General features: G+C 44.9%; 1 protein-coding gene across 3 annotated transcripts in view; it reads left to right on the forward strand.

Moving 5' to 3' along the window:
* The window catches only part of fndc1 (fibronectin type III domain containing 1), a 256905-nt gene that overhangs the window by 187949 nt on the left and 43790 nt on the right, over positions 1-25166 (forward strand). For all 3 annotated transcript variants that reach the window (XM_078556838.1, XM_078556839.1, XM_078556840.1), the window contains one exon: positions 21574-21804. In XM_078556838.1, coding sequence (XP_078412964.1) covers positions 21574-21804 — 231 coding nt within the window. The remainder of the gene's footprint in view (positions 1-21573; positions 21805-25166) is intronic.

Consider the following 25166-nt stretch of genomic DNA (forward strand, 5'->3'; position numbering starts at 1 on the left):
GTTGTGTGCGAAGCTTCCTGCCCATCAGGAGCTCAGACAGGGACAGGCCACACTGTAAGCGGATGGATCTGTAAATGAGCAGTGCGGTGAGGAAATCCTCATTTTTCTTCAGGAGGGCTTTCACCATATGGATAGCACATTTAGAGAGGTGGTCACACCGCAGCTGAAGGGACTTGAGGAAGGAAAGGAATGGATGACCACCAGGCAATCCAAGAGAAACAGGCATGTAGTTCAGGAGCCCCCTGGGGTCCCGCTCGCAAATTGGGATTCCATTCTGGAGGCTGATGAGGAGTGTTGGTTCCTCCAGGGACTGCAGACAGAACCAAGCTTCTGGCACCACAAGCAGCCTGTCTGTACAGGAGGAGAGGAAGAGCAATAGTAATAGGGGATTCTATAGTCAGGGGAACAGATAGGCACTACTGTGGCTGTCAACGTGACTCCAGGATGATGTGTTGCCTCCCTGGTGCCAGGGTCCAGGATGTCACTGAACGGCTGCAGGGCGTCCTGAAGGGGGAGGGTGATAAGGCAGAGGTCATGGTACATGTTGGCACCAATGACATAGGTAGAAAGAGGGATGAAGTCTTGCATCAAGAATTCAAGGAGTTAGGCAGTAGACTAAAAAGCAAGACCTCTCGGGTTGGAATCTCTGGATTACTCCCAGTGCCACGGGCTAGCAAGTTCAGAAATAGGAGAATAGCACAGATGAATAAGTGGCTTAAGAGTTGGTGCCGGAGGGGAGGGTTTTAGATTCCTGGATTACTGGGACCGTTTCTGGGGTAGGTGGGACCTGTACAAGTGGGAGGGTCTACATCTGAACCAGTGTGGGTTGAACATTCTTTTGCTAGTGCTGTTGGGAGGAGTTTAAACTAATTCGGCATGGGGAGGGGGACACTGAATGTTAGCAGAATAGGGACACATCATAGTACAGTAAAACAATCAAGTCAGAGGGAGTACAGCTGCATTAGGTTTCAAGGGAGTAAGGCAAGACTGGATGGCCTCTACTTTAATGCCAGGAGTATTACAGGTAAAACGGATGAGGATAAGGCTGAGGATTGACACATAAAATTGTGATATAGACGCCATCACTGAGACGTGGTTGAAGGAGGGTCAGGATTGGCAGCTCAACATTCTGGGATATAGAATCTTCAGGCGAGACAGAGGAGGGGGTAAAAGAGGAGGAGGCGTTGCATTATTAGTTAAGGAGTCAGTTACTGCAGTAAGGAGAGATGATATCTTGGAGGGGGCATCGAATGAAGCTTTGTGGGTAGAGTTTAGGAATAAAAAAGGGGCAGTCACATTGTTAGGTGTTTATTATAGAGCCCCAGATAGTCAGCAGGAAATTGAGGAGCAAATATGTGCACAATTTGTGGAGTTGTGTAAAAACAAGAACAATAGGGCAATTATATTAGGTGATTTCAACTTTCCTAACATTAATTGGGTTAGACATAGTGTTATGGGCTTGGATGGAGTGGATTTCGTGAAATGTGTACAGGAGAACATTTTAGATCAATATGTAGAGGGTCCAACATGGGATGGCGTAGTGCTGGACCTAATTCTGGGGAATGAAGCCAGACAGGTGGCTGAGGTGGTGGTGGGACAGCATTTTAGTGATAGCGACCACAACATGGTACAATTTAAGCTTGTTATGGACAAAGAAATAGACAAGTTGCAAAAAAATGTTTTGGATTGGGGGAGAACGGATTTTAGTAAAATAAGGCAGGATCTGGCCAAGGTAGACTGGGAACAGCTACTTGTGGGGAAGTCTACAGAAGAGCAGTGGGGGGCGTTCAAAAAAGAAATGGGGAGGGTACAGGCTCAACATGTTCCCTCCAGGGTGATAGGAAGGAGTAACAAGCCCAGAGAACCATGGATGACCAGAGATATTCAGGATACGATGAGAAGGAAAAGAGAGGCTTTTAGCAGGTACAAGGGAAGCAAATCAGCTGAGGCATTTGTGGAGTACAGAAAGTGCAGGGTGGAGCTTAAGAAAGCAATTTGGAGTGCAAAGAGGGGATATGAGAAAGCTCTAGCTGGTAAAAGTAGGGAAAATCCCAAGATATTCTATAAGTATATCAATGGGAAGAGGATAACCAGGGAAAGAATAGGACCCATTCGGGACCAAGGGGGCAATCTATGGGTGGAACCAGAGGACATTGGTAGAGTGTTTAACAAATACTTCACATCTGTCTTCAGCCAAGAGAATGAGGATGATGGTATGGAACTCAGGGAGAGAGACTGCTAGGTTCTTGAGCAACTTGATATAGGGAGTGACAAGGTATTGGAGGTGTTGGCAGGCTTAAAAGTGGACAAATCTCCAGGTCTGGATGATTTGTTTCCCAGACTGCTGAGGGAGGCAAGGGGGGAGATGGCAGGGGCTCTGACCCAAATTTTTAATTCCTCTCTGGCCACAGGGGAGGTGCCAGAGGACTGGAGAACAGCTAATGTGGTTCTGCTATTTAAGAAGGGTTGTAGAGATAAGCCAGGGAATGACAGGCCAGTGAGTCTCACATCAGTAGTAGAGAAACTATTGGAGAAAATTCTGAAGGAGAGAATCTATCTCCACTCGGAGAGGCAAGGTTTGATCAGGGATAGTCAGCATGGTTTTGTCAGAGGGAGGTCATGCCTAACAAATTTGATTGAATTTTTTGAGGAGGTGACCAGGTGTGTAGATGAGGGTAGTGTAGTTGATGTAGTTTATATGGATTTCAGCAAAGCCTTTGACAAGGTCCCACATGGGAGACTTATAAAGAAGGCAAATGCACATGGGATACATTTGGCTTAGTTGTAGGAGACAGAGGGTGATGACAGAAGGATGCTTTAATGACTGGAAGCCAGTGTCCAGTGGCATACCACAGGGATCTGTGCTGGGTCCCCTATTATTCATCATTTATATAAACGGCATAGATGACTATGTGGGGGGTAGGATTAGTAAGTTTGCAGATGACACAAAGATTGGCCGGGTGGTTAACAGTGAGGTTGAGTGTCTTGGGCTACAGGAAGATATAGACGTGGGGGGGAAGGGAAGGGTAAAACTCCAAGAAATATGACTAATGGGAAACAAAGCAGCAGGTTAGCATGTGGCGGGGGCGGGGGGGTGGGAGGGATTCAACTTCATGGAAAATTATGAAAAAAACTGAAAAGAAAGGAGGGCCCAGGAGAGGCTATTAAATTCTCCAGAACACAAAATAGGACTGAGTGTTTGGAAAGGGTTAGGAATCTAACTTCAAGTACATCAGATAAAGGGACGACAATGAGAAAGGGGACGGGAAATACAGGACTGAAGGTGTTGTATCTGAATGCCCGCAGTATATGAAATAAGGTAAATGAGCTTGTGGCGCAGATTGAAATTGGCAGGTATGATGTGGTGGGCATCATGGAGACATGGCTGCAAGGGGATCAGGACTGGGAGCTAAATATCCAAGGATATACATTCTATCGAAAAGATAGGCAGGTTGGCAGAGGGGGTGGGGTTGCTTTGTTAGTAAGAAATGAAATTAAATCGATAGCAAGAAACTATGTAGGGTCAGATGATGTAGAATCTGTGTGGGTAGAGCTGAGGAACCGCAAAGGTTAAAAAACCATAATGGGAGTTATGTACAGGCCTCCGAACAGTAGCCAGGATGTGGGGCACAAGATACACAAGGAGATAGAAAAGGCGTGTAAGAAAGGCAAGGTTACAGTGATCATGGGGGATTTCAATATGCAGGTAGACTGGGAAAATCAGGTTGGTAGTGGATCCCAAGAAAAGAAATTTGTGGAATGTCTACGAGTTGGCTTTTTGGAGCAGCTTGTGGTGGAGCCCACTAGGGAACAGGTAATTTTAGATTTAGTGATGTGTAATGAGGCAGATTTGATAAGGGAGCTTAAGGTGAAGGAACCCTTAGGAGGAAGTGACCATAATATGATAGAATTTACCCTGCAATTTGAGAGGAAAAAGCTGGAATCAGATGTAACGGTATTACTGTTGAATAAAGGCAACTACAGAGGCATGAGGGAGGAGCTGGCCAGAATTGACTGGGAGATGAGCCTAGCAGGAAAGACAGTGGAACAGCAATGGCAGGAGTTTCTGGGAGTAATTTGGGAGACACAGCAAAAATTCATCCCTAGGAAGAAGAAGCATACTACTGGGAGGATGAGGCAACCATGGCTGACAAGGGAAGCCAAGGACAGCATAAAAGCTAAAGAGAAAGCATGCAATGTGGCAAAGAGCAGTGGGAAACCAGGGGATTGGGAAGCCTACAAAGACCAACAGAGGACAACTAAAAAAGAAATAAAGAAATAAGGAGGCAGAAGATTAAATATGAGGGTAAACTAGCCAGTAATATAAAAGAAGATTGCAAGAGTTTTTTTAGATATATAAAGGGTAAGAGAGAGGCAAAAGTAGACATTGGGCCGCTGGAACATGACGCTGGAGAAGTAGTAGTGGGGAACAAAGAAATGGCGGAGGAACTGAATAGGTACCTTGCGTCAGTGGAAGACATGAGTAACATCCCCAAAGTTCAAGAGAGTCGGGGGCAGAGGTGAGTATGGTGGCCATTACCAAGGAGAAGGTGCTAGGAAAACTGAAATGTCTGAAGGTGGATAAATCACCTGGACCAGATGGATTACACCCCAGAGTTCTGAAGGAGATAGCTGAAGAGATAGTAGAGGCGTTAGTGGTGATCTTTCAGGAATCACTGGAGCCAGGGAGGGTCCCAGAGGACTGGAAAATCGTTAATGTAACTCCCCTGTTTAAGAAGGGAGTGAGGCAAAAGACGGGAAATTACAGGCCGATTAGCCTTACCTTGGTCGTTGGTAAAATTTAGAGTCCATTATTAAGGATGAGATTTCAGAATACTTGGAAGTGCATGGTAAAATCGGGCAAAGTCAGCATGGTTTCATCAAGGGGAGGTCATGCCTGACAAATCTGTTAGAATTCTTTGAGGAGGTAACGAGTAGGTTAGACAAAAGAGAGCCAATGGATATTATCTATTTGGACTTCCAGAAGGCCTTTGACAAGGTGCCGCACAGGAGGCTGCTCAGTAAGATGGTGTTACTTGCAAGGTACTAGCATGGATACAAGTTTTGGCTGTCTGGCAGGAGGCAGAGAGTGGGGATAAGGAAGTCCTTCTCAGGATGGCGGCCGGTGACTAGTGGAGTTCCGCAGGGGTCAGTGTTGGGACCACAACTTTTCACTTTATACATTAATGATCTAGATGAAGGAACTGAGGGCATCCTGGCTAAGTTTGCAGACGATACAAAGATAGGTGGAGGGACAGGTAGTATTGAGGAGGCGGGGAGGCTGCAGAAGGATTTGGACAGATTAGGAGAATGGGCAAAGAAGTGGCAGATGGAATACAATGTGGGGAAGTGTGAGGTCATGCACTTTGGTAGGAAGAATAGAGGCATAGACTATTTTCTAAATGGGGAGAGAATTCAGAAATCTGGAGTGCAAAGGGACTTGGGAGTCCTAGTCCAGGATTCTCTTAAGGTTAACTTGCAGGTTGAGTCGGTAGTTAGGAAGGCAAATGCAATGTTGGCATTTATTTCGAGAGGACTAGAACATAAAAGCAGGAATGTGCTGCTGAGGCTTTATAAGGTTCTGGTCAGACCACATTTAGAATATTGTGAGCAATTTTGGGGCCTGTATCTCAGGAAGTATGTGCTGGCCCTGGAGAGGGTCCAGAGGAGGTTCACGAGAATGATCCCAGGAATGAAAGCCTTAACATATGAGGAACATTTGAGGACTCTGGGTCTATACTCTATGGAGTTTAGAAGGATGAGGGGGGATCTGATTGAAACTTACAGAATACTGAAAGGCCTGGATAGAGTGGACGTGGGGAAGATGTTTCCATTAGTCAGAGAGACTAGGACTCGAGGGCAAAGCCTCAGAGTAAAGGAAAGACCTTTTAGAACAGAGATGAGGAGAAACTTCTTTAGCCAGAGAATGGTGAATCTATGGAATTCATTGCCACAGAAGGCTGTGGAGGCTAGGTCATTGAGTGTATTTAAGACCAAGATAGATAGGTTCTTGATTGGTAAGGGGATCAAAGGTTATGGGGAGAAGGCGGGAGAATGGGTTTGAGAAACTTATCGGCCATGATTGAATGGCGGACCAGTCTCGATGGGCCAAATGGCCTAATTTCTGCTCCTATGTCTTATGGTCATATGGGATAGTCAAATGTGCAGATATGTGGCAGATGGAATTTAACCCTGAAAAGTGTGAGCTGATACACTTTGGAAGGAGTAATTTGACAAGGAAGTATTCAATGTATGGCATGACACTAGGAAGCTCTGAGGAACAAAGGGACCTTGGCTTGTGTGTCCATAGATCTCTGAAGGCGGAGGGGCATGTTAGTGGGGTGGTGAAAAAGGCATATGGGACACTTGCCTTTATCAATCGAGGCATTGATTACGAAAGTAGGGAGGTCATGTTGGAGTTGTATAGAACCTTGGTGAGGCCACAGCTGGAGTACTGTGCGCAGTTCTGGTCACCACATTATAGGAAGGATGTGATTGCACTGGAGGGGGTGCAGAGGAAATTCACCCGGATGTTGCCTGGGATGAAACATTTAAGTTATGAAGAGAGGTTGGATCGACTTGACTTGTTTTTGGTGGAGCAGAGAAGACTGGGGGGGCGACCTGATTGAGGTGTGCAAGATTATGAGGGGCATGGACAGGGTGGATAGGAAGCAGCTGTTCCCCTTAGTTGAAGGGTCAGCAATGAGGAGACACAAGTTCAAGTTGAGGGGCAGGAGGTTTAGAGGGCATGTGAGGAAAAGCGTTTTTACCCAGAGGGTGGTTACGGTCTGAAATGCGCTGCCTGGGAGGGTGGTGCAGGCGGGCTGCCTCACATCCTTTAAAAAGTACCTGGATGAGCACTTGGCATGTCATAACATTCAAGGCTATGGGCCAAGTGCTGGTAAATGGGATTAGGTCGGTAGGTCAGGTGTTTCTCACGTGTCGATGCAGACTCAATGGGCTAAAGGGCCTCTTCTGCACTGTGTGATTCTGTGATTCATCATAGATCAGGAATGTAAAGTGGCTCTGTTGTTTGAACCATGTTTTGGCTGCACCACAGCTTGGCCCCTGATGAGGCCACCCTGGTTGGCAGTAGGTGCGGATGTGGGAACAGTCTTCATCGCGGAGCTGCTTTTTTAAAATTCATTTTACAGGATGTGGGTGTTGCTGGCTGGGCCAACATTTATTGCCCATTCTCAATTGCCCTTAACAATGCTGTGGTGAGCTGCCTTCTTGAACCGCTGCAGTCCCTGTGGTGTAGGTACACCCACAGCGCTGTTAGGAAGGGAGTTCCAGGACTTTGACCCCAGCGACCATGAAGGAATGGCGATATATTTCCAAGTCAGGATGGTGAGTGGCTTGGCGGGGAACTTCCAGATGGTGGTGTTCCCATCTATCTGCTGCCCTTGTCCTTCTAGATGGTAGTGGTCGTGGATTTGGAAGGTGCTGCCCAAGGAACTTTGGTGAGCTCCTGCAATGTATCTTGTAGATAGTACACACTGCTGCCATCATTTGTCAGTGGTGGAGGGAGTGAATTTTGGTGGATTGGGTGCCAATCAAATGGGCTACTTTGTCCTGGATGGTGTCAAGCTTCTTGAGTGTTATTGGAGCTGCACTCATCCAGGCAAGTGGAGAGTATTCCATTACATTCTTTACTTGTGCCTTGTAGATGGTGGACAGGCTTTGGGAAGTCAGGTGGTGAGTTACTCGCCACAGGAATCCTCACCTCTAACCTGCTCTTGTCGCCACAGTATTTATATGGCTAGCCCAGTTCAGTTTCTGGTCAATGGTAAATACTAGGATGTTGATAGTGGGTGATTCAGCAATGGTAATGCCATTGAATGCCATGGGGTGCTGGTTAGATTCTCTCTTGTTGGAGATGGTCATTACCTAGCAGTTGTGTGGTGTGAATGTTACTTGTCACTTGTCAACCCAGGCCTGGATATTGTGCAGGTCTTGCTGCATTTGGACATGGACTGCTTCAGTATCTGAGGGTTGCAGATGGTACTGAACATTGTGTAATCATCAGTGAACATCCCCACTTCTGACCTTATGATGGAAGGAAGGTCATTGATGATGCTAGGACACTAGCCTGAGGAACTCCTGCAGCAATGCCTTGGAACTGAGATGATTGACCTCCAACAACCACAGCCATCTTCCCTTGAGCTAGGTATGACTCCAACCAGTGGAGAGTTTCCCCCCGATTCCCATTGACTCCAGTCGCCTCAATGCCACACTTGGTCAAATGCTGCCTTGATGTCAAGGCCAGTCACTCTCACCTCACCTCAGGAGCCTGGTCATGGGTGCCGGCAGGGGTCTGATAATGTTTTGGAACTAGGCCAACTCAGCAACAAAGTCTACGTCCTTTTTGGTTGGAAGGCCCTTAGTGGCCCTTGAAAATGTATCTGATGTTGTCTGATTTTTCCCCTGAAAGTGGAGGGTCTCATTGGCAAATATCATGAGGTATAGGTGAAATCTTTGGATGTGAGGAGGCACCTTTGGATGCTCCTTTTCATTTAACAAGGAGACCCATGGTTTATGGTCCATCTTGATCGTGACCTTGAGGCCAATGATGTTGTTGGAAACTTCTTAAAGACCTATCTGACCACAAGCTTTCTTCTCGATGACAACTTACCTGGTTTCCGTGCCCAACAGCCCTCTGGAAGTGTAGTGGACAGATTGCTGACTGCCATCGAATTCCTCCTGAAAGAAAACCACCCCGAGGCCTGTGGACCAAGCATCGGCCACTATGGTGGTGGGGAGGGCTGGGTCATCATGGGCCAGCATGTTGGTGGAGAACAAAATCTCCTTGATGTGTGTGAATGTATTTTTTTTCTAGGAATCCCAGTACCGTGTTTGATCCAAATTGAACAGGTGTCTCAGTGGTTCCATGACCTGTGCCAAGTGAGATAAAAACTTTGCCAGCTGATTGACCATCCCTAGGAGGTGCTGGAGGTTAGGGATGGATGAAGGGACGGGGAAATCTCTGATGGTCTTGGTTTTGTATGAATCTTTCTGTTGTGATACCTTTGTTGTTGATGACATGGCCCTGGAAGCGGACGGAGGTTTTGGTGAACTCATCACTCAGCGTCAGCCCTGCCTCTTGCAGTCTCTCCAAGAGTGAGCCTTTCATCATGCTCTTCCAGCATGACCCTGTGAACCAAGATATTGTTCATGTGGCAAATGATCCCTTGAAGACCCTACAGGATGTCTGACATGGTGCTTTGGAGTATCTCTGGTGCCAACGTAATCCCAAAGGGCAAATGGTTGAAACAAAATCTAACAAAGGGGGTAACAAATATAGTTAGGAGCCAGGAGTCCTCGCCAAGGGGAAGCTGCCAGAAACTACTGTTAGTGTCTAGTTTGGAAAACGCTGTGCTTCATGAAAGTTTAGTCAGGCTTTCATCCACTGAGGACATGGGATGGACCTCCCTTGCTAGGGCCTTGTTAAGCTGTGTTAGGTCTATGCAGTTGCGGAGAGACCCATTCGATTTTTGGACTGGCACCATCCCCGAGCACCATGTGGTAGGTTGTGTGACCGTAATCTTGTAGGAATTTTTCAGGTGGTCCCAGTCCCATGAAGAGCTTCAGGAACTCTCACCTATCTTTGGAGCCAGGCCCTTGACAGTTGACCTTGTCAATCTGTTGCAGGAGGTTAAGCTCGGTACAGGCATTGCCATTTAATAGAGAGTAGTTCTGGTTGTGGAACATGACTTGGATTGTCCCTTTGCTTTTGTGACTTGATAAGCTTGACTGAGGGTTGGCTTCTGCCCATGCTGTATTCTCTCCCTTTAGGATTGTCCTGTGTTGCTCGCATAGCTCAGACAGTCTAACTAGCTGGATTGCTTTGTAGGGTAAGATAACCCTTAGCTTACAGCTCTGCAGACTTTTGCTGCGGTCTGGAGCAATGTTTTTCCATAAAAGTATTTCCCTCAAAGACTCTAATTTTGTGACTGGTCTGGGCCTTGGGTGAGCCCCAATGGAGTTGGAAGTGTGGAATTGTTATCCATATTAAGATTTTAAGTGTTGGTACAGCTTTAAGAGCTTACAGGCTTCCAAAATGGCTTTGCCGTTTACTGCAGAACAATGGATTTCCTGTATTTGTCTGTTTTGACGGGCTTTGCAAAATGGCAGCAATGTGCTTCTGGGAGAAGAATTTTTAACAATGGCTGCATGAGTCAGCTGTCTGTCAACTTGATTTATTTAGTGATGTAGCATTGCGAGTAGCGAGCCATTTAAATTAACTGCAGGCTTGCTGTTTAAGGATTCAGATGGTCGCAAGGCTCCCAAGAGTTGTGTAAGTTAATTGTTGATTTTTTTTTCCTTTTCAACTCTAAGGCTCGGAGTCGGGGATCAGGATTAGTGATGGGTTTTGTTCAAAAGGCACTTATGACTGAATTAGTATAAGGGGCTTTTCAGGACTGGCTACAGACTGGAAGTTAAAAGGATTTAGGTCACCCTAGCAGGCTATGGGCTCTGAAGATTTGAAGTTAGACATGCAAGAGATATTCTATGGAGTCTTCTGCTGCAGTAAAATCTCTGCATTTAGCTTCCAGGCTCTTCTCTCTGGAGCTTTTTCTGGTGAATTTTCTGCATCTGTAACTTCAGTTGGGAGCTTCTTTCAGTTCAGGATCCATTGAAGATTTCGTTTATCTTAGTTTTTCAGCATCCTTGTGAGGGTGAGGGTTTTTTGATCCCCAGCTGCCACTATCGTGTAATGGTTTTGGTTACAGAACATGTCTGTTAAGGAAGTCTTTGTAGTCTTCTGTATCATAACAGCAAGTCTTTATTAATTATTTGTAACTGTATACATACATAAATAAAGGATATAAGCAAGGAATTATCTACATGCCAGATCTTAACACGTCTCTGCTCAACACCACGCTGACTCTAGGTCTGGGTCATGTGTCTTCTTACAATACTGTGTGGGCAGCACTGTACTCAGTCCCACATTAACTCTGTATATACCAGACCCTCTCTTTTAAGAGGTTCAGACTGGTTTTAAGTCACCCAGTCAAGCTATGAACTTTTGTTTCCAGCTGAGGTGTGCAGCCAATCAGTAGTGTGTTTTGAATTTTCCTGCACAATGATATAAGTTAACAGGCAGCTTGAAGTTTGCATGCTGCCTGAATTGGAAGGAACAGGAGTGGATTAATTGCACTTCACAATCTGCGTTCTTTGTTGGGAATCAAGGAATCACTTTTGAAATGCACTCACTGTTGTAATGGCGTGAAACACAACAAGGTTCCACGAATAGCAAACAACAATGAGCAAACAACCAGCCAATCTGTTTTTAGTGCTGTTTACTGATGGATGAATGTTGCCCAGGACCCTAGGAGAACTCATCGCTGCTCTTCAAATAGTGCCATGGGATCTTTTTCAGGCACCTGACAGAGAGTCACAGTTTAACCGCTCGTTTTAAATCCATAACCTCCAGTAATTGTATCAGCACTGGACCAAACTAAACAACAAGTAGAATGGTTGACATGCATAAAAATAAGCATTAAGGCCACAGGCACTGATGATATGCCACACTATACCTTTGTGCCCATTGTTCATTGAAATGAAAATTTGGCACAGTATTAGGGCATATAACAGCACTTCTTGAGTAGAACTCTTCTGAGCTTTGAATCCATTCAGTGAAACTTTGCCAATAATTAGCTCTCTGGCTATCCAATATTCAACAACCATTACTTTGAATGACTAGGTCAGTTTTCACCAATCATTCTGATGGACACCAAAACCACATTAGTACATTTGTTCCTCCCTGATATTCCCATCATTGCTACATTTTCTCTGAGCAGAAAGTAGAAATCTTATTGAAAAGTTTCATTCTGTGATGGTGCTTTTACTTCCATTGTGAATTCTGGTGGCTTGCTTTTATCCTAAAATCATCCCAGATGGCATAGCAGTCAAATGCTATCTCCAAATTCCTGCTAAACCTTGACTACACATAATCCAGGGTATGTTGGATTGCATATGGAGTAGCACATGTACCAAGAATAAGTGTCGGCTGGAGACTTCAATTTGCAATTAATAATTGTTCAACAAGTCACACTAATCAATTACTTTTGACAATGTAACAGATCTGGCTGTTTCCTTGGTTAGAGAGTCTTGGACTAGGGCTCAGTTTTAGGATTGAGATGAGAAGTTTCTTCAAAGGTTGCGAATCTTTAGAATTCTCTATCCCAGACGGCTGTTGATGCTCAGTCGTTGAGTATGTTCAAGACAGAGATGGATAGGTTTTTGGCCACTTAAGGAATTCAGAGATATGGGGATGCACTGCAGCAACTCACCAGGTCTCCTTGTAAACCTGTGACCTGTGTCAGCCCCCCTTAGAGGCAGGCAGTGGCATGGTGGCAGTTTCACCAGGGTAGTAATCCAAAGGCCCAGGCTAATGTTCTAGGGTAGTGGTTCCCAACCTTTTTTTATGTCATGGCACACCTTTATGCTATAAAAAATTTGAGGCATACCTCCTATTTTCTCCAACTGAAAAAGCCCTCGAGCGAACGCCTTTTATCTCTAAAACCTCCTAAACACAGATCATGCCACCATCTAATACAATTTTCATTAGTTTAGCCAGGCTTGTCCAAAGCCTGCATCCAGCCCCCGAAGCCCTTCTATGCAGCCCCTTCGAGTCAGGTTGGGGTTGGGGGGGAGCGGTGTGAGGAAAGCTGACTGAGTGTGAGGGACGCTGACTGAGCGCGTGGGAGTGAGGGACGCTGACTGAGCACGTGGGAGTGAGGGTCGCTGACTGAGCGTGTGGGAGTGAGTGTGAGTCTGCCTTGTGCCCAGTCTCAGGTTTCTCACTCACTCTCACCACCACACACCAACACATACACACACATCCACCTACAATGGGCGAGGGTGAGTGGGTGAGCACTCTGAGACTGGGTGAGCCAGACACACACACTGGCCCTCTCACATTCTGACCATTTTTATTAATTACCCTTTTTTTAACTTAACAATTTATTGCTATGACATTGCTGTACTTTTGCTCAGCAATTGTTTCTTTCCTTAAAACTTCAACTTTTTTTTGAAATTCAGTTTAATGTTGTGCCGAACTTTATCTTTCCAAAGTTTGCTCATCAGCCCCTTGAGTGAGAAAAATATGTAAATGTGGTTCCTCCGCGTGAAAAGATTGGACAAGCCTGGTCTAAGCCGTTTACAATGAAAGCCTCATCACCAATTGCATGTCAAGTACAATATTTTTATAAAAAATGTGCACAATTTAAAAGAGTTCCCAATGAAGATTCCAATTGTTCTCCGTTTTTTGAAGTCTGCATTTCTCAATGTGAAAGCTCATATTCGTAACATAAAATTAGTTCAGTTTCTTCTCATTCATTAAAAATATAGTGAAATTATAAGTATATGAATCAGAGCAAAACACAAATGAAGAAAATACAGTGAGCGGCATCTTACTGACAGTGCATATGTGACACCTGGGCCTGCCTCTTTGAGCAGAGTCTCTTGATCCAGGGAGGAACTGATGACAGGGCAACTCACAGGTCTTGCTCCACTGACAGGTGTTTCTTCCTTTTGTTTTTTTTACATCTGCCAGTGTTGAGAATGCCAACTCACATAGGTAGGTTATGGGAAATGGTAAGAGTACTGCTATAGAGCAATCTGAAATACATGGATATTTGTGTCCCACAAGCAACCAAAATGTGTCCAGAGACATCTCTGAAAATTCAGTTTCAGTGTATGATCCATCCAGAGCTCTGCAAATTCCTCTTGTTCTTTTAATGACAATTTCTTTGACGATTCAGAAGAAAGTGAGCTAAATAGATCATGTACCCTTTCAAAGTCTTCCATACTCGTGGAGGGGAAGTAGCATTCAAACTTCTCCTGTAGTGTTTTAAGATGTGTGGAGGTGAAGTTGAGTATAGTTTTGCCAGCAGGATTAGCTGATGCCGCTTGAACATCTCAATCGACCCACTTGTTACTTTTTCCTGCCAAACGGCCAGTTTTGATCTGAAGCCTTGGGGCAGGATTTTTACCTTGTCAGGCGGGCGTGGCAGGCGAGCGGCTTCGAAACTGACCACAACCTGCGATCAGGCCCCGACCGCGATTTCATGCTGGCTGGCCAATTAATGGCCATGCGTGCGGCTGCGCTCAGTGAAAGCTTCTTGAAGGCACAGAGCTGCCTCAGGGAGCTGAAGATTTTTAACATTAGAAATAAAGAATGGAAAAATAAGGAAACCGTGTCCCCTCATGTCACTTGAGCAGGGACATGTTAAAATGAGTTTTAAAGTTTTTCTTTAAATCACTGTCGAAACCTCAACCCAACCATGGATGAGGTTTCGCAAAAAATGCAAAGGCTGCTTGGCCTATTCGCCCGCCCACCAACCAAACGGTTGGACAGGCAGCGAAAAATTCCATTTAATTAATTGGTTAAGGGCCTCAATAGACCTCTTAATTATCGGTGGACACGTTGCCACCTCTTGCGTGCGTCCACCGAGCGAAATATCGCAAGAGTATGCGGTGACATCAGGACGCTCGCCCGACCTCATCATGCACTATTTTTCTCCCGGTCGGGTGCGTGCCCGCCTGACGAGGGGAAAACTCTGCTTTTGAAGTTTATCTGGCAGTCAGAATGTTGTTGTTTTTCCTCTGCATTTTAACATTCTGCTCATTCAGATGGCTGAATACCTCTGAAGTATATGTAAGTTTAGCACACCAAGAATTGTCACACATTAAATCTTTGTGTGGCAATTCATGTAGAGCTGAAAACTCTTTCAGCGTATTACAGAGCTAATGAACACAGGAGATGTTCTTTCCCTGAGATCTCCATTGCACTCCTGTGTGCATGAGCAAACCCTGGTACTCAGCTCCTGTCCTTCACACAAAATAGTAAACAAGCTTGATTTCAAAGGACACAATTTTACATAATTCATGCTTTCCACTGTTTGGCCCTAATACTGCAGTTAACTCAGATGGCATTGTTTTGGCAACAGGGCTTTACAGTGGCCGACCTGGATGTTAGGATTCTGTTCCTTCACATCACTCACGAATCCTTTGACTTTTCCCATCATGGAAGCTGCTCCATCGGTGCAGATGCTATTGCACTTTGTCCAGGTAGGTTGTTTTCCTCCAGATAAGCAGTTGTGAGACATGACTGGGCAATTCTTTGCAAAAGAAGAAATTCTCTTTGAGAGAACCCCCGTCAACATACCTGACATTGGCTAAGAGCTGCCAGTGTCCACTCATGTCTGTGGAGTCATCAACCTGCAGGGCAAATTTTCCGCTCATTTCTAATTTCTCTTGGAAGCACCTGTCTGATATAAACTGACATTTTGTCAATATGCCATTTGATTGTTATATCAGAAAGAGGAACTTTGTTGATTTCTTTGGTAGCATCAGCTCTCAATACTTTTGCCTGCCAGCTGAATTAGGGTTTCGGCAATGGTGTGCAGTTTCTTCGATTTTGCCACGGGCCCAGCCATCAGGTAACTCACCTCCTGCACATTATCTGAAACCCGCACACACTCCATCATACGTTGATTTTGCTTTACATCTTGTTCTCTTAGGTGCTTGAAGTACTGTATAAACTTGCTGGTGAGTGAACAGTGTTTTGTGTTCAAATGGTGCTTCAACTTACTTGGTAGCGTTTGAGAGCTTCTCCTTCCAAATTAGGCATTCTGAGTCAGGGCAAGAGGCATTACCAGTCCACAAAAATCTAAAGGCCAAGTCGTCGTACTGTCTGTGTAAGAACCTTGCTTTTTTCTCCTGAGCTTCTGTTGTTTCAGCCACATCTGAACCAGAGTGGGATTCTTCACTTCTCTTCAAGAACTTATCAATGGTAAACTGTGATCAAACACACCACACTACATAATAAATGTCCTCAAGAATTGATTTACAAGTACAATTTCAGGTCTTCGGCTGTGCCAAGCAGAACACTACTGTCCCAAAGGTTACACTTTCCCCAAAGCCCCACAGCACGGAATTACCAACATTCGGTTTCCTTTATGGATCTTCAAGGCTTCTTTTGAGGTCTCTTTGACTACTAGGGCCTTCTCCAAAGCCCACTTCACTTAAGATCTGCTCCCTGTAGCCCATTCTCTAATTGGAGCCTGTTCCTCCTTTTCCTAACTTTATTGGTTGCTGTTTCTTACCCCATTCTATTTCCCTTACTTGAAACTTTGTTATTGGACTTCTCCCTGCCCTCTTCCATGTTTGGGACCTCTCCCTGTCTCCCTCGCTTGTCCATGGATTTTCGTGCCCTTTTTGAGCTTCCGTTCTTTGTGTAGGTGCACAGGGCTTTTGTCTTCAGCTCTGACGTTGGCATCTCCCAAGTCCCGATGAACCTTGGGCCTCCCACACATGAGCCAGCCGAAAACACATGCGTAGTCCAGATTCTTTACGTTCATCGGGTTCACCAGAACTTGGAGATGCCAACCTCAAAGATGAAGGTTACTTGGATTTTGTAAAAGCATACATGTATTAGTAATTTTTAAACTTACCTCCTGGCACACCAGGGGACCTTCACAGCACACAAGTTAGGAACCGCTGCTCAAGGGACACAGGTTCAAATCCCACCATGGTGCTGATGGAATTTTTTTTATTTGTTCATTTATTGCCCATCCCTAATTGCCCTTGTTCAGAGGGCATTCAGAACAATTGACAATGGTTTCATGGTCATCATTAGACTTTTAATCCAGATTTTTATTAAATTCAAATTCCATCTGCCTTGGTTGGATTTGAACCCAGGTCCCCAGAGCATTACCCTGGGTCTCTGGATTACCAGTCCAATGACTATACCACCACCTCCCCCAATTCAGTAAAATCTGGAAGGAACAGCTAGCCTCAGTGACCAGGATACCATTGTTGATTGTCGTAAAAACCCATCTGGTTCACAGATGTCCTTTAGGGAACGGAAATCTGTTGTCCTTACCCAGTCTGGCCCACGTGTGACTCCAGACCCACAGCAATGTGGTTGACTCTTAAATGTCCTCAGAAATGGCCTAGCAAGCCACTCAGTTGTATCAAACCGCTACGAAGTTAAAAAGGAATGAAACTGCACAGACTACCCGGCATCAACATAAGCACCAGAAATGACAGCAAACCCAGCTTTGTTGACTCTGTAAAGTCCTCTTTACTAAGATCTGGGGGCTTGTGCCAAAGTTGGAGAGCTGTCCCAAAGACTAGTTGAGGAACAGCCCAACATAATCATACTCGACGAATCATACTTACCGAATCATTCCTACAGACAATGTCCCAGACACTGCCATCACCATCCCTGGGTATGTCGTGTCCCACCGGCAGGACAAAGTCAGTAGAGGTGGCTGCACAGTGGTCTACAGTTGGGAGGGAGTTGCCCTGAGGGTCTTCAGCATTGACTCCAGGGCTCCATGAAGTCTCATGACATCAGGTCAAACATAAGCAAGGAAACCTCCTCTGATTACCACAAACCCCACCCCCCCCCACCCTGGGCCAGCTAATGAACCTGTGTTCGTCGGTGTTGAACACTATTTGGAGGAAGCACTGGGGGTGGCAAGGACACAGAATGTACTCTGGATGGGGCCTTCATTGTCAGACCGAACTAGCGAGTCCTAAAGGACATAACTGCTATACTGGGTATGCAGCAGGAGGTGAGGAAGCCAACTAGAGAAAAAAACCTACTTGACTTCATCCTCATGAATCTACTTCTTGCAGATGCAGCAGGAATGACCACTGCACAGTCCTCATGGAGGTGCAGTCCTGTCTTCACATTGAGGGTGCTCTTCATTGTGTTGTGAGGTACTACCACCGTGCTAAATGGGATAGGTTTCAAACAGATCTATCAACCCGAGACTGGGCATCCATGAGGGGCTGTGGGTCATCATCAGCAGCAGAATACACTGGTATACAACCACAATGTAACCTCATGGTCTGGTATATTCCCCAATCTACCATTACCATCATTCTGAAGGACCTACCCTGGTTCAGTGAAGAGTGCAGTAAGGCATGCCAAGTGTAGCATACCAAGCATACCTAAAAATGAAGTGAAGCTGCAAAACAGGACTACTTGCATGCCAAACAGCAAGTGGTAGACAGGGCTAAGCGATCCCACAGCCAACGGATCAGATGCAGTCCTACCATATCCAGTCATGAATGGTGGTGGACAATTAAACAACTCACTGGAGAAAGAGGCTCCCCAAATATCCCAATCCTCAATGATTTGGGAGATCAACACATCAGGGCAAAAGACAAGGCTGAAGCATTTGCAACAATCTTTAGCCAGAAGTGCTGAGCGGAAGATCCATTTCGGCCGCCTCCAGAAGTCCCCAGCATCACAGATGCCAGTCTTCAGCCAATTAGATTCACTTCACACAATGTCAAAAAACAGCTGAAAGCACTGGATACTGCAACCTTCCAACAATAGTACTGAAGACTTGTGCTCCAGAACTTGTCGCGCCCCTAGCCAAGCTGTTCCAGTACAGCTACAACACTGGCATCTACCTGGTAATGTGGAAAATTGCCCAGGTATATCCTGTCTGCAAAAAATTAAGACAAAACCAACCCAGCAAATTACCACCCCATCAGTGTACTCTCAGCCATCAGTAAAGTAATGGAAGCTGTTGTTGACAGTGTCATCAAGCGGCACTAACATAGCAATAACCTACTGACTGACATTCGTTTTGGGTTTGGCCAGGGCCATTCAGCCCCTGACCTCCTTACAGCCTTGATCCAAACATCACAAAAGAGATAAACTCGAGGTGAGGAGAGAGTGACTGCCCTTGGCATCAAGGTCAGCATTCAACTGAATGTGGCATCAAGGAGCCCCTAGCAGAACTGGAATCAATGGGAATCAGGGGAAACCCTCCACTGGTTGGAGTCATACCTAGCACAAAGGAAAATGGTTGTGGTTGTTGAAGGCCAGTCATCTCAGTTGTGGGTCATCTCTGCAGGTCTTCCTCAGGTTAGTGTCCTAGGCCCAACCATCTTCAGCTGCTTTATCAGTGATCTTCCTTCCATCATAAGGTCAGAAGTGGAGATGTTCGCTGATGATTGCACAATGTTCAGCACCATTCGCAACTCCTCAGATACCAAAGCAGTCTGTGTCCAAATGCGGCAAGACCTGGACAACGTTCAGGCTTGGGCTGACAAGTGGCAAGTAACATTCGCACCACACAAGTGCCAGGCCAAGACCATCTCCACCATGAGAAGATTTTAACCATTTCCCCCTGACATTCAATGGAATTACCATTGCTGAATCCTCCACTATCAACATCCTGGGATTTACCATTGACCAGAAACTGAACTGGACTAGCAATATAAATACTGTGGCCACAAGAGCAGGTTAGAGGCTAAGAATCCTGTGGTGAGTAACTCACCACCTGACTGCCCAAATCCTGTCCACCATCTACAGGAGTGTAATGGAATACTCCCCACTTGCCTGGATGAGTTCAGCTCCAACAACTCTCAAGAAGCTTGACACCAGGGATCAATAACCAGGGGGCATAGATTTAAGGTAAGGGGCAGGAGGTTTAGAGGGGATATGAGGAAGAATTTTTTCACCCAGAGGGTGGTGGGAATCTAAAACTCACTGCCTGAAAGGGCGGTAGAGGCAGAAACCCTCATAACATTTAAGAAGGATTTGGATGTGCACTTGCGATGCCATGGCATACAAGGCTATGCCTACTGCTGGTAAATGGGACTAGAATAGTTAAGTACTTGTTTCACCGGCGCAGACTCGATGGGCCGAAGGGCCTTTTTCTGTGCTGTAGACCTCTATGAATCTATGACCATCCAGGACAAAGCATCTCACTCAATTGACAGCCCATACGCCACCTTAAACATTCACTCCCTCCACCACCAATGCACTGAGACAGCAGTGTGTACCATCTACAAGATGCATTGCAGCAACTTGCCAAGCCTCCTTCAACAGCACACTGCAAATCCGTGACCTCTACCACCTAAAAGGACAAGGGCAGCAGACACATGGGAACATCGCCACCTTCAAGTTCCTCTCCAAGTCATACACCATCCTGACTTGGAAATATATCGCCATTCCTTCACTGTCACTGGGTCAAAATCCTGGAACTCCCTCCCTAACAGCACTGTGGGTGTACCTACATCACATGGACTGCAGCGGCTCAAGAAGGCAGCTCGCCACCACCTTCTCAAGGGCAATTAGGGATGGGCAATAAATGCTGGCCTAGCCAGCGATGCCCACATCCCATGAAAGAAAAATAAGACAATAGCAGTAGAGGCATGAGAACACGACCACCCGCAAGTTTCCCTCCAATCCACCCACCATCCTAATTTGGAACTATATTGCCGTTCTTCACAATCACTGGATCAAAACATGGAATGCATTCAAATATAGTGCCTTTAGTTTTGAGTTTTTCCTATTTTTCCTTGACATCACTTAGTCACTAATGTCCTTTTACCTTTGTTGCTCTCACTATCTGATCCTGACCTCCTCTGCATATTATTACCCAAAACACTATTCTGCTCCAGAACTTTGATTTCTCCCTTTCTGCTTTTGAATTTTCCTTTTCCTGAATCCTTCCACTCCAGCCTTCCCAACAACCACCAATCTCCCACCTTTAACAGTTTAAAGCCCTGTTTAATTCTGTAGTTATTTGATTTGCCACAACACTGATCCCAGCCGATTTAAGTGGAGCCCATCCCAACAGAATGAACTCTTTCCCCAATATTAGTGTCAGTAGTCCATGAAGTGAAACCCCTGCCTCCCACACCACTCTTTCAACCACGTGTTTAACCTTCTTATCTATCTATCCCTTTCCCAAATGGTTTGTGGTATAGCTAACAATCCAGGCGGTATTATCTTTGCAGTTCTGCATTTTAATTTCAACCCTAATTCCTCAAACTCTTGCAGCAGATCATCATTCCACCTTCTACCTATAAAATACAGTTAACCCATTTTTGAATGAAAAACAAGAATTTTATTATCTACTTAAAAGGAAAAAATCTAAATGAATCAGTATCATTAACATGTTGAATAAAAGAGGAGCTCTTTGTATTTCCTTTCCAAAAACAATCATTGTGAATTCTCATTGTACCACCAATACAGCATTTAGAAAGAATAATATATCAAACAATCAAAGCAACAGCATTTATACGTATATCCCAGGCTTCAATCTTCACAGGAAATCTAAACAATCCTCAACCGCTTGAGGGCAGGCCAGGAAAGATGTGACCACTTGCTCTGCAAGTGGAACAACTCAGTGTGACTGTGGCCATCCAAGTCAGACCATCCCCCATGTACTGAATTTCTGCCCTGAGAGATCCATTCCTGGTGGCATCGCAAGCATTCACACTGCGCCAGCTGAAGCCATTGAATGGATTGTTCACCTCGATATTGAATTGTAACTGCTTCCCCAGCCATACGAATAAAAAGTATATCCATTTTGTACAAAGTTATCCTCAATTTCTGAGACTCACAACCTCCCTTCCGTCAAAACTCAACATTGAAATCTCATTACTGTATAAAGGTTTTAGTCCCTAAATACTGCTTGGTGAGCTTGTAAATCTATAAATGGCCTGTTTTCTATATATGTCTTTTGTCATTGGGAACTGAATTTTTTTGGAATGATTTTTATTCAGTACTTTGACCTGTTGCAGCTGCTCACGTGAATTACATCAGCAAAGATCCAGCAGCCCCTTGTTCATTGACAGAAGCAATGGAGCACTTTCAAGTGGATTCACTGGTGGATATTATTCCAAAAGACCTGCAGGATAAAACCCAACCCCCCGAGCAAGCTCCACACAACATCACCATTGTGGCTGTCGAAGGCTGCCATTCCTTCATAATTCTTGACTGGGCAAAGCCTCTAAAGAACGAACTTGTAACAGGTAGAGATTAATTTATTTTATATTTTCTCTTGGGCTGTACAAGGTAATATTTATTTCCCATCCCAAATTTCTCTGATGGCACTAAAGAGTTGGCCATGTAGTATATGAATTGGGAGATATGTAGGCTGGGCCAGATAGAGGTAGTAGGGATCTCTTTGTTGAGGAACATCACTACAACAGCAGCAGCTACGTGCATTTGTATAACGACTTTAGGCCCAAGGTGCTTCACCGGAGTGATTATCACATGAGATGCTAGAACAGATGACCAAAATCTTGGACAAGGAGATTTTAAGGAGCATCTTAACGGAGGAGAGAGCAATAGAGAGGTCAACAGATTTAGGGATGGAGTTTCCACGCCTGGGGCCGACAGAACTGAAGGCACAGCTGCCAAAGGTGAGTGATTAAAATCGGGGATGCACAAGAGAGTAGAATTGGAAGAGCACAGAAATTTCAAAGGCTTATAGTGTTGGTGGATGCTAAAGATATGGGGAGGGGCAAAGCCGTGGAGGAATTTGAAAGCACTGAAAAAAATAAAGCATTTTAAAAGCAAGGCATAACTAGACAGGGAAGCCAGTATAGGTGAACTAGTAGAGGGGTGATGGATGAATGGGAGCTGGTGCAAGGTAGGGTTTGTGCAGCAGAGTTTTGGATGAACTCAAGATTAGATAGGGTGGAATATGGAAGGCTGGCCAAGTTAGCATTAGAATAATCAAATTTAGAGATAACAAAGGGACAGGTGAGGGCTTCAGCAGCAGGTGAGCTGAGGCACGGATGGATTTGGCCCATGTTACAGAGGAAATAAGTGGCCTTGGTGATGAAATGGGTAAGTGGTCAGAAGCTCATCTCAATATCCAATGTGACGGACATGGTTGCAAATGGTCTGGTTTGGCCTCATACAGTTGCCAGGTAAAGAGGGATGGAGTCGATGCCTGGGGAGAGGAGATTATGGCAGTGACCAAGGATAATGGCTCTGTCTTCCCAGTTGGAGGGATCATGAGATGCAGTGGAATGTGCACGTGGAAATTGATGCTTTGTTTTTGAATGATGTTGCCGAGGGCCAGCACGTGGGAGCCAAAGATAAATCTTTGTAAGACAAGAGAGGTAACAGTACAGGAGGGGGAAGAGAAATCATTGTAAGCGAGTCTCTAGCTATAGAGGAGGATGGTGTAGTCAACTGCATCAAAGACTGCAGACCGGTTGAGAAGGATTAGGAGGGATAGTTTACTATGGTCAAAGTCACATAGGATATAATTGCAACTTTGATAAGAGCTGTTTCAGTGCCCTGACAGGGGCAAAAACCTGATTGGTGTGATTCAAACGAGGAGTTGCAAAAAAGAATGGGCATGGATTTGGGAGATGACAACACAGGCAAGGACTTTGGATAAACTCCTAGATTGAAAGGAACTTTTTCATAAGTCAAAAACTCCATTCAGGAAGGAGTTATGGAGAAGGGCGATGATAATCTACCCCTTCATGGAATCCATGTTGTCAGCACTGGGGAGGGTGAGTGGGACAGGAAGGAGATAGGCACGATTTTATCCCCCAGCTTGTGTACTGGGTAGGGAGGTCAGTGAGATAGAAAGTTGTGATATTGGGGTTGCTGCTTGTAAAGAGACAGCAGTGAGTGCCTCAAATGGCCCTTCAGAGGATGCAAAGTGAGGCACAGAGGGAGGCTGCAGGCTTACCTAAGAGGGATACATGACTCAGACAGCACCATGATACTATGAAGGTTGAGGAGTGCTGAAGTGTTAGGGATGTGCTTTAGGAGGGCAAAGTTACCCAAGAGGGGAAAAGTGGAAAGAGGCATGGCAGCAAAAGAGAGGGATCTAAAAGGGGTAAAGAGAAACGCAAAGATGGGAGAGAAAGGAGAAAATAGATGTGACATGCTTATGTCTGGAGCTAATTGGGTTAAAATTAACAATCGATCCAGCATCAATTGCTGCTTGTGGAAGAGAGTTCTAAAATTCCTCCAGTCTTTGTATGCAGAAGCATTTCCTAATTTCACCCCAGTCCTAGGCTCTCCAATTAGTGGAAATAGGTTCCCTCTACCAACCCTCTCTGTTCATCTTTAATATCTTGAAAACGTTGACCAAATCATCCTATAGCCTTCTGAATTCCAGGAAACACAACCATAGTTTATGTAATGAAAACAAAAGTTGCTGGAAAAACTCAGCAGGTCTGACAGCATCTGCGGAAAGAAAGACAGAGTTAACGTTTCGAGACTGTATGACTTCTTCAGAGAAACCGGTCAATAGTTTATGTAATCGCTGCTAATAATTTGACCCCAGGAACCCAGGTATCAGTCTGGTAAATTTATGCTGCACTCCTGTCAAAAGCAGTAAGTCCTTTCTAAACTGTAGTGTCCTGATGTGTTCACAGTAATCCAGGTGTGGTCCGACCAGGGCTGAAGCATGACTTTTACCTCCCTGTATTCTTTTCATCTGGAAATAAAGGCCAGCATTCCATTAGCCTTTTTGGTTATTTATGTACCTTTTCACAACATTTTAATGATATGAGACCTCAAGTCTCTTTGGATGTCCACTGATTTCAGTGTCTCACCATTTAAAGTGGATGATCACAAGATTGTCTACATTGAAATCCAATTTTCACTGCTTTGCCCTTTCACTTTATCAACCAATATCTCTTTGTAATGTTGTGCTTCCATCCACACTACTGACAATGCCTCCTATCTGTGTCATCAGTAATTTGGAAATGTGCCTTTCTGTCCCATCATCTAAGTGTTTAATGAATATAATAAATAATTGAGGTCCCAACACAAATTCCTGCAGGACACCGCAAATCACAACCTGCCAATTAGAGTACCTGTCCATTATCCCTACTCTCTATCTCCTGCCCCACAGCCAATTTTCTAACCAGTTCAATAATTTATCTTCAATTGCATGAGCTTCAACTTTAGCTGATAGTCTCTTATGAGAGTTTTTGTCAAATACTTTCTGGAAAACTGCATGAATAACATCCATAGACATTGCACTGTACACTACTTTAGTAACTTCATCAAAAAAAATTGTCAAGCCTTTACAAGTCCATACTGGCTTTCCTTGATTAGCTGGAAACTCTTAAACTCTAACCTTAATTATAGACTCTAGCAATTTCCAACGGTACATGTTAGGTTGGGTGGTCTGTAAATCTCTGCTTTCCCTCTCAAACCTTTCTTGAATAGGGGTGTGACATGCACAATTTTCTAATCTAAAGGAGTTGTTCCTGAACTGGGAGACTTTTGAATGATTATAGTTGGGGCATCAGCAAGGTTCTCACCTGCTTCTTTTAAAACCTTGAGAAATAAAAATCATCTGGGGACTTATCATTCTGTGGTGCCATTAATTTCTCCATTACTGTTATCC

Source organism: Cetorhinus maximus, chromosome 14, assembly GCF_964194155.1.
Source record: "Cetorhinus maximus chromosome 14, sCetMax3.hap1.1, whole genome shotgun sequence".
Classification (NCBI taxonomy): Eukaryota; Metazoa; Chordata; class Chondrichthyes; order Lamniformes; family Cetorhinidae; genus Cetorhinus; species Cetorhinus maximus.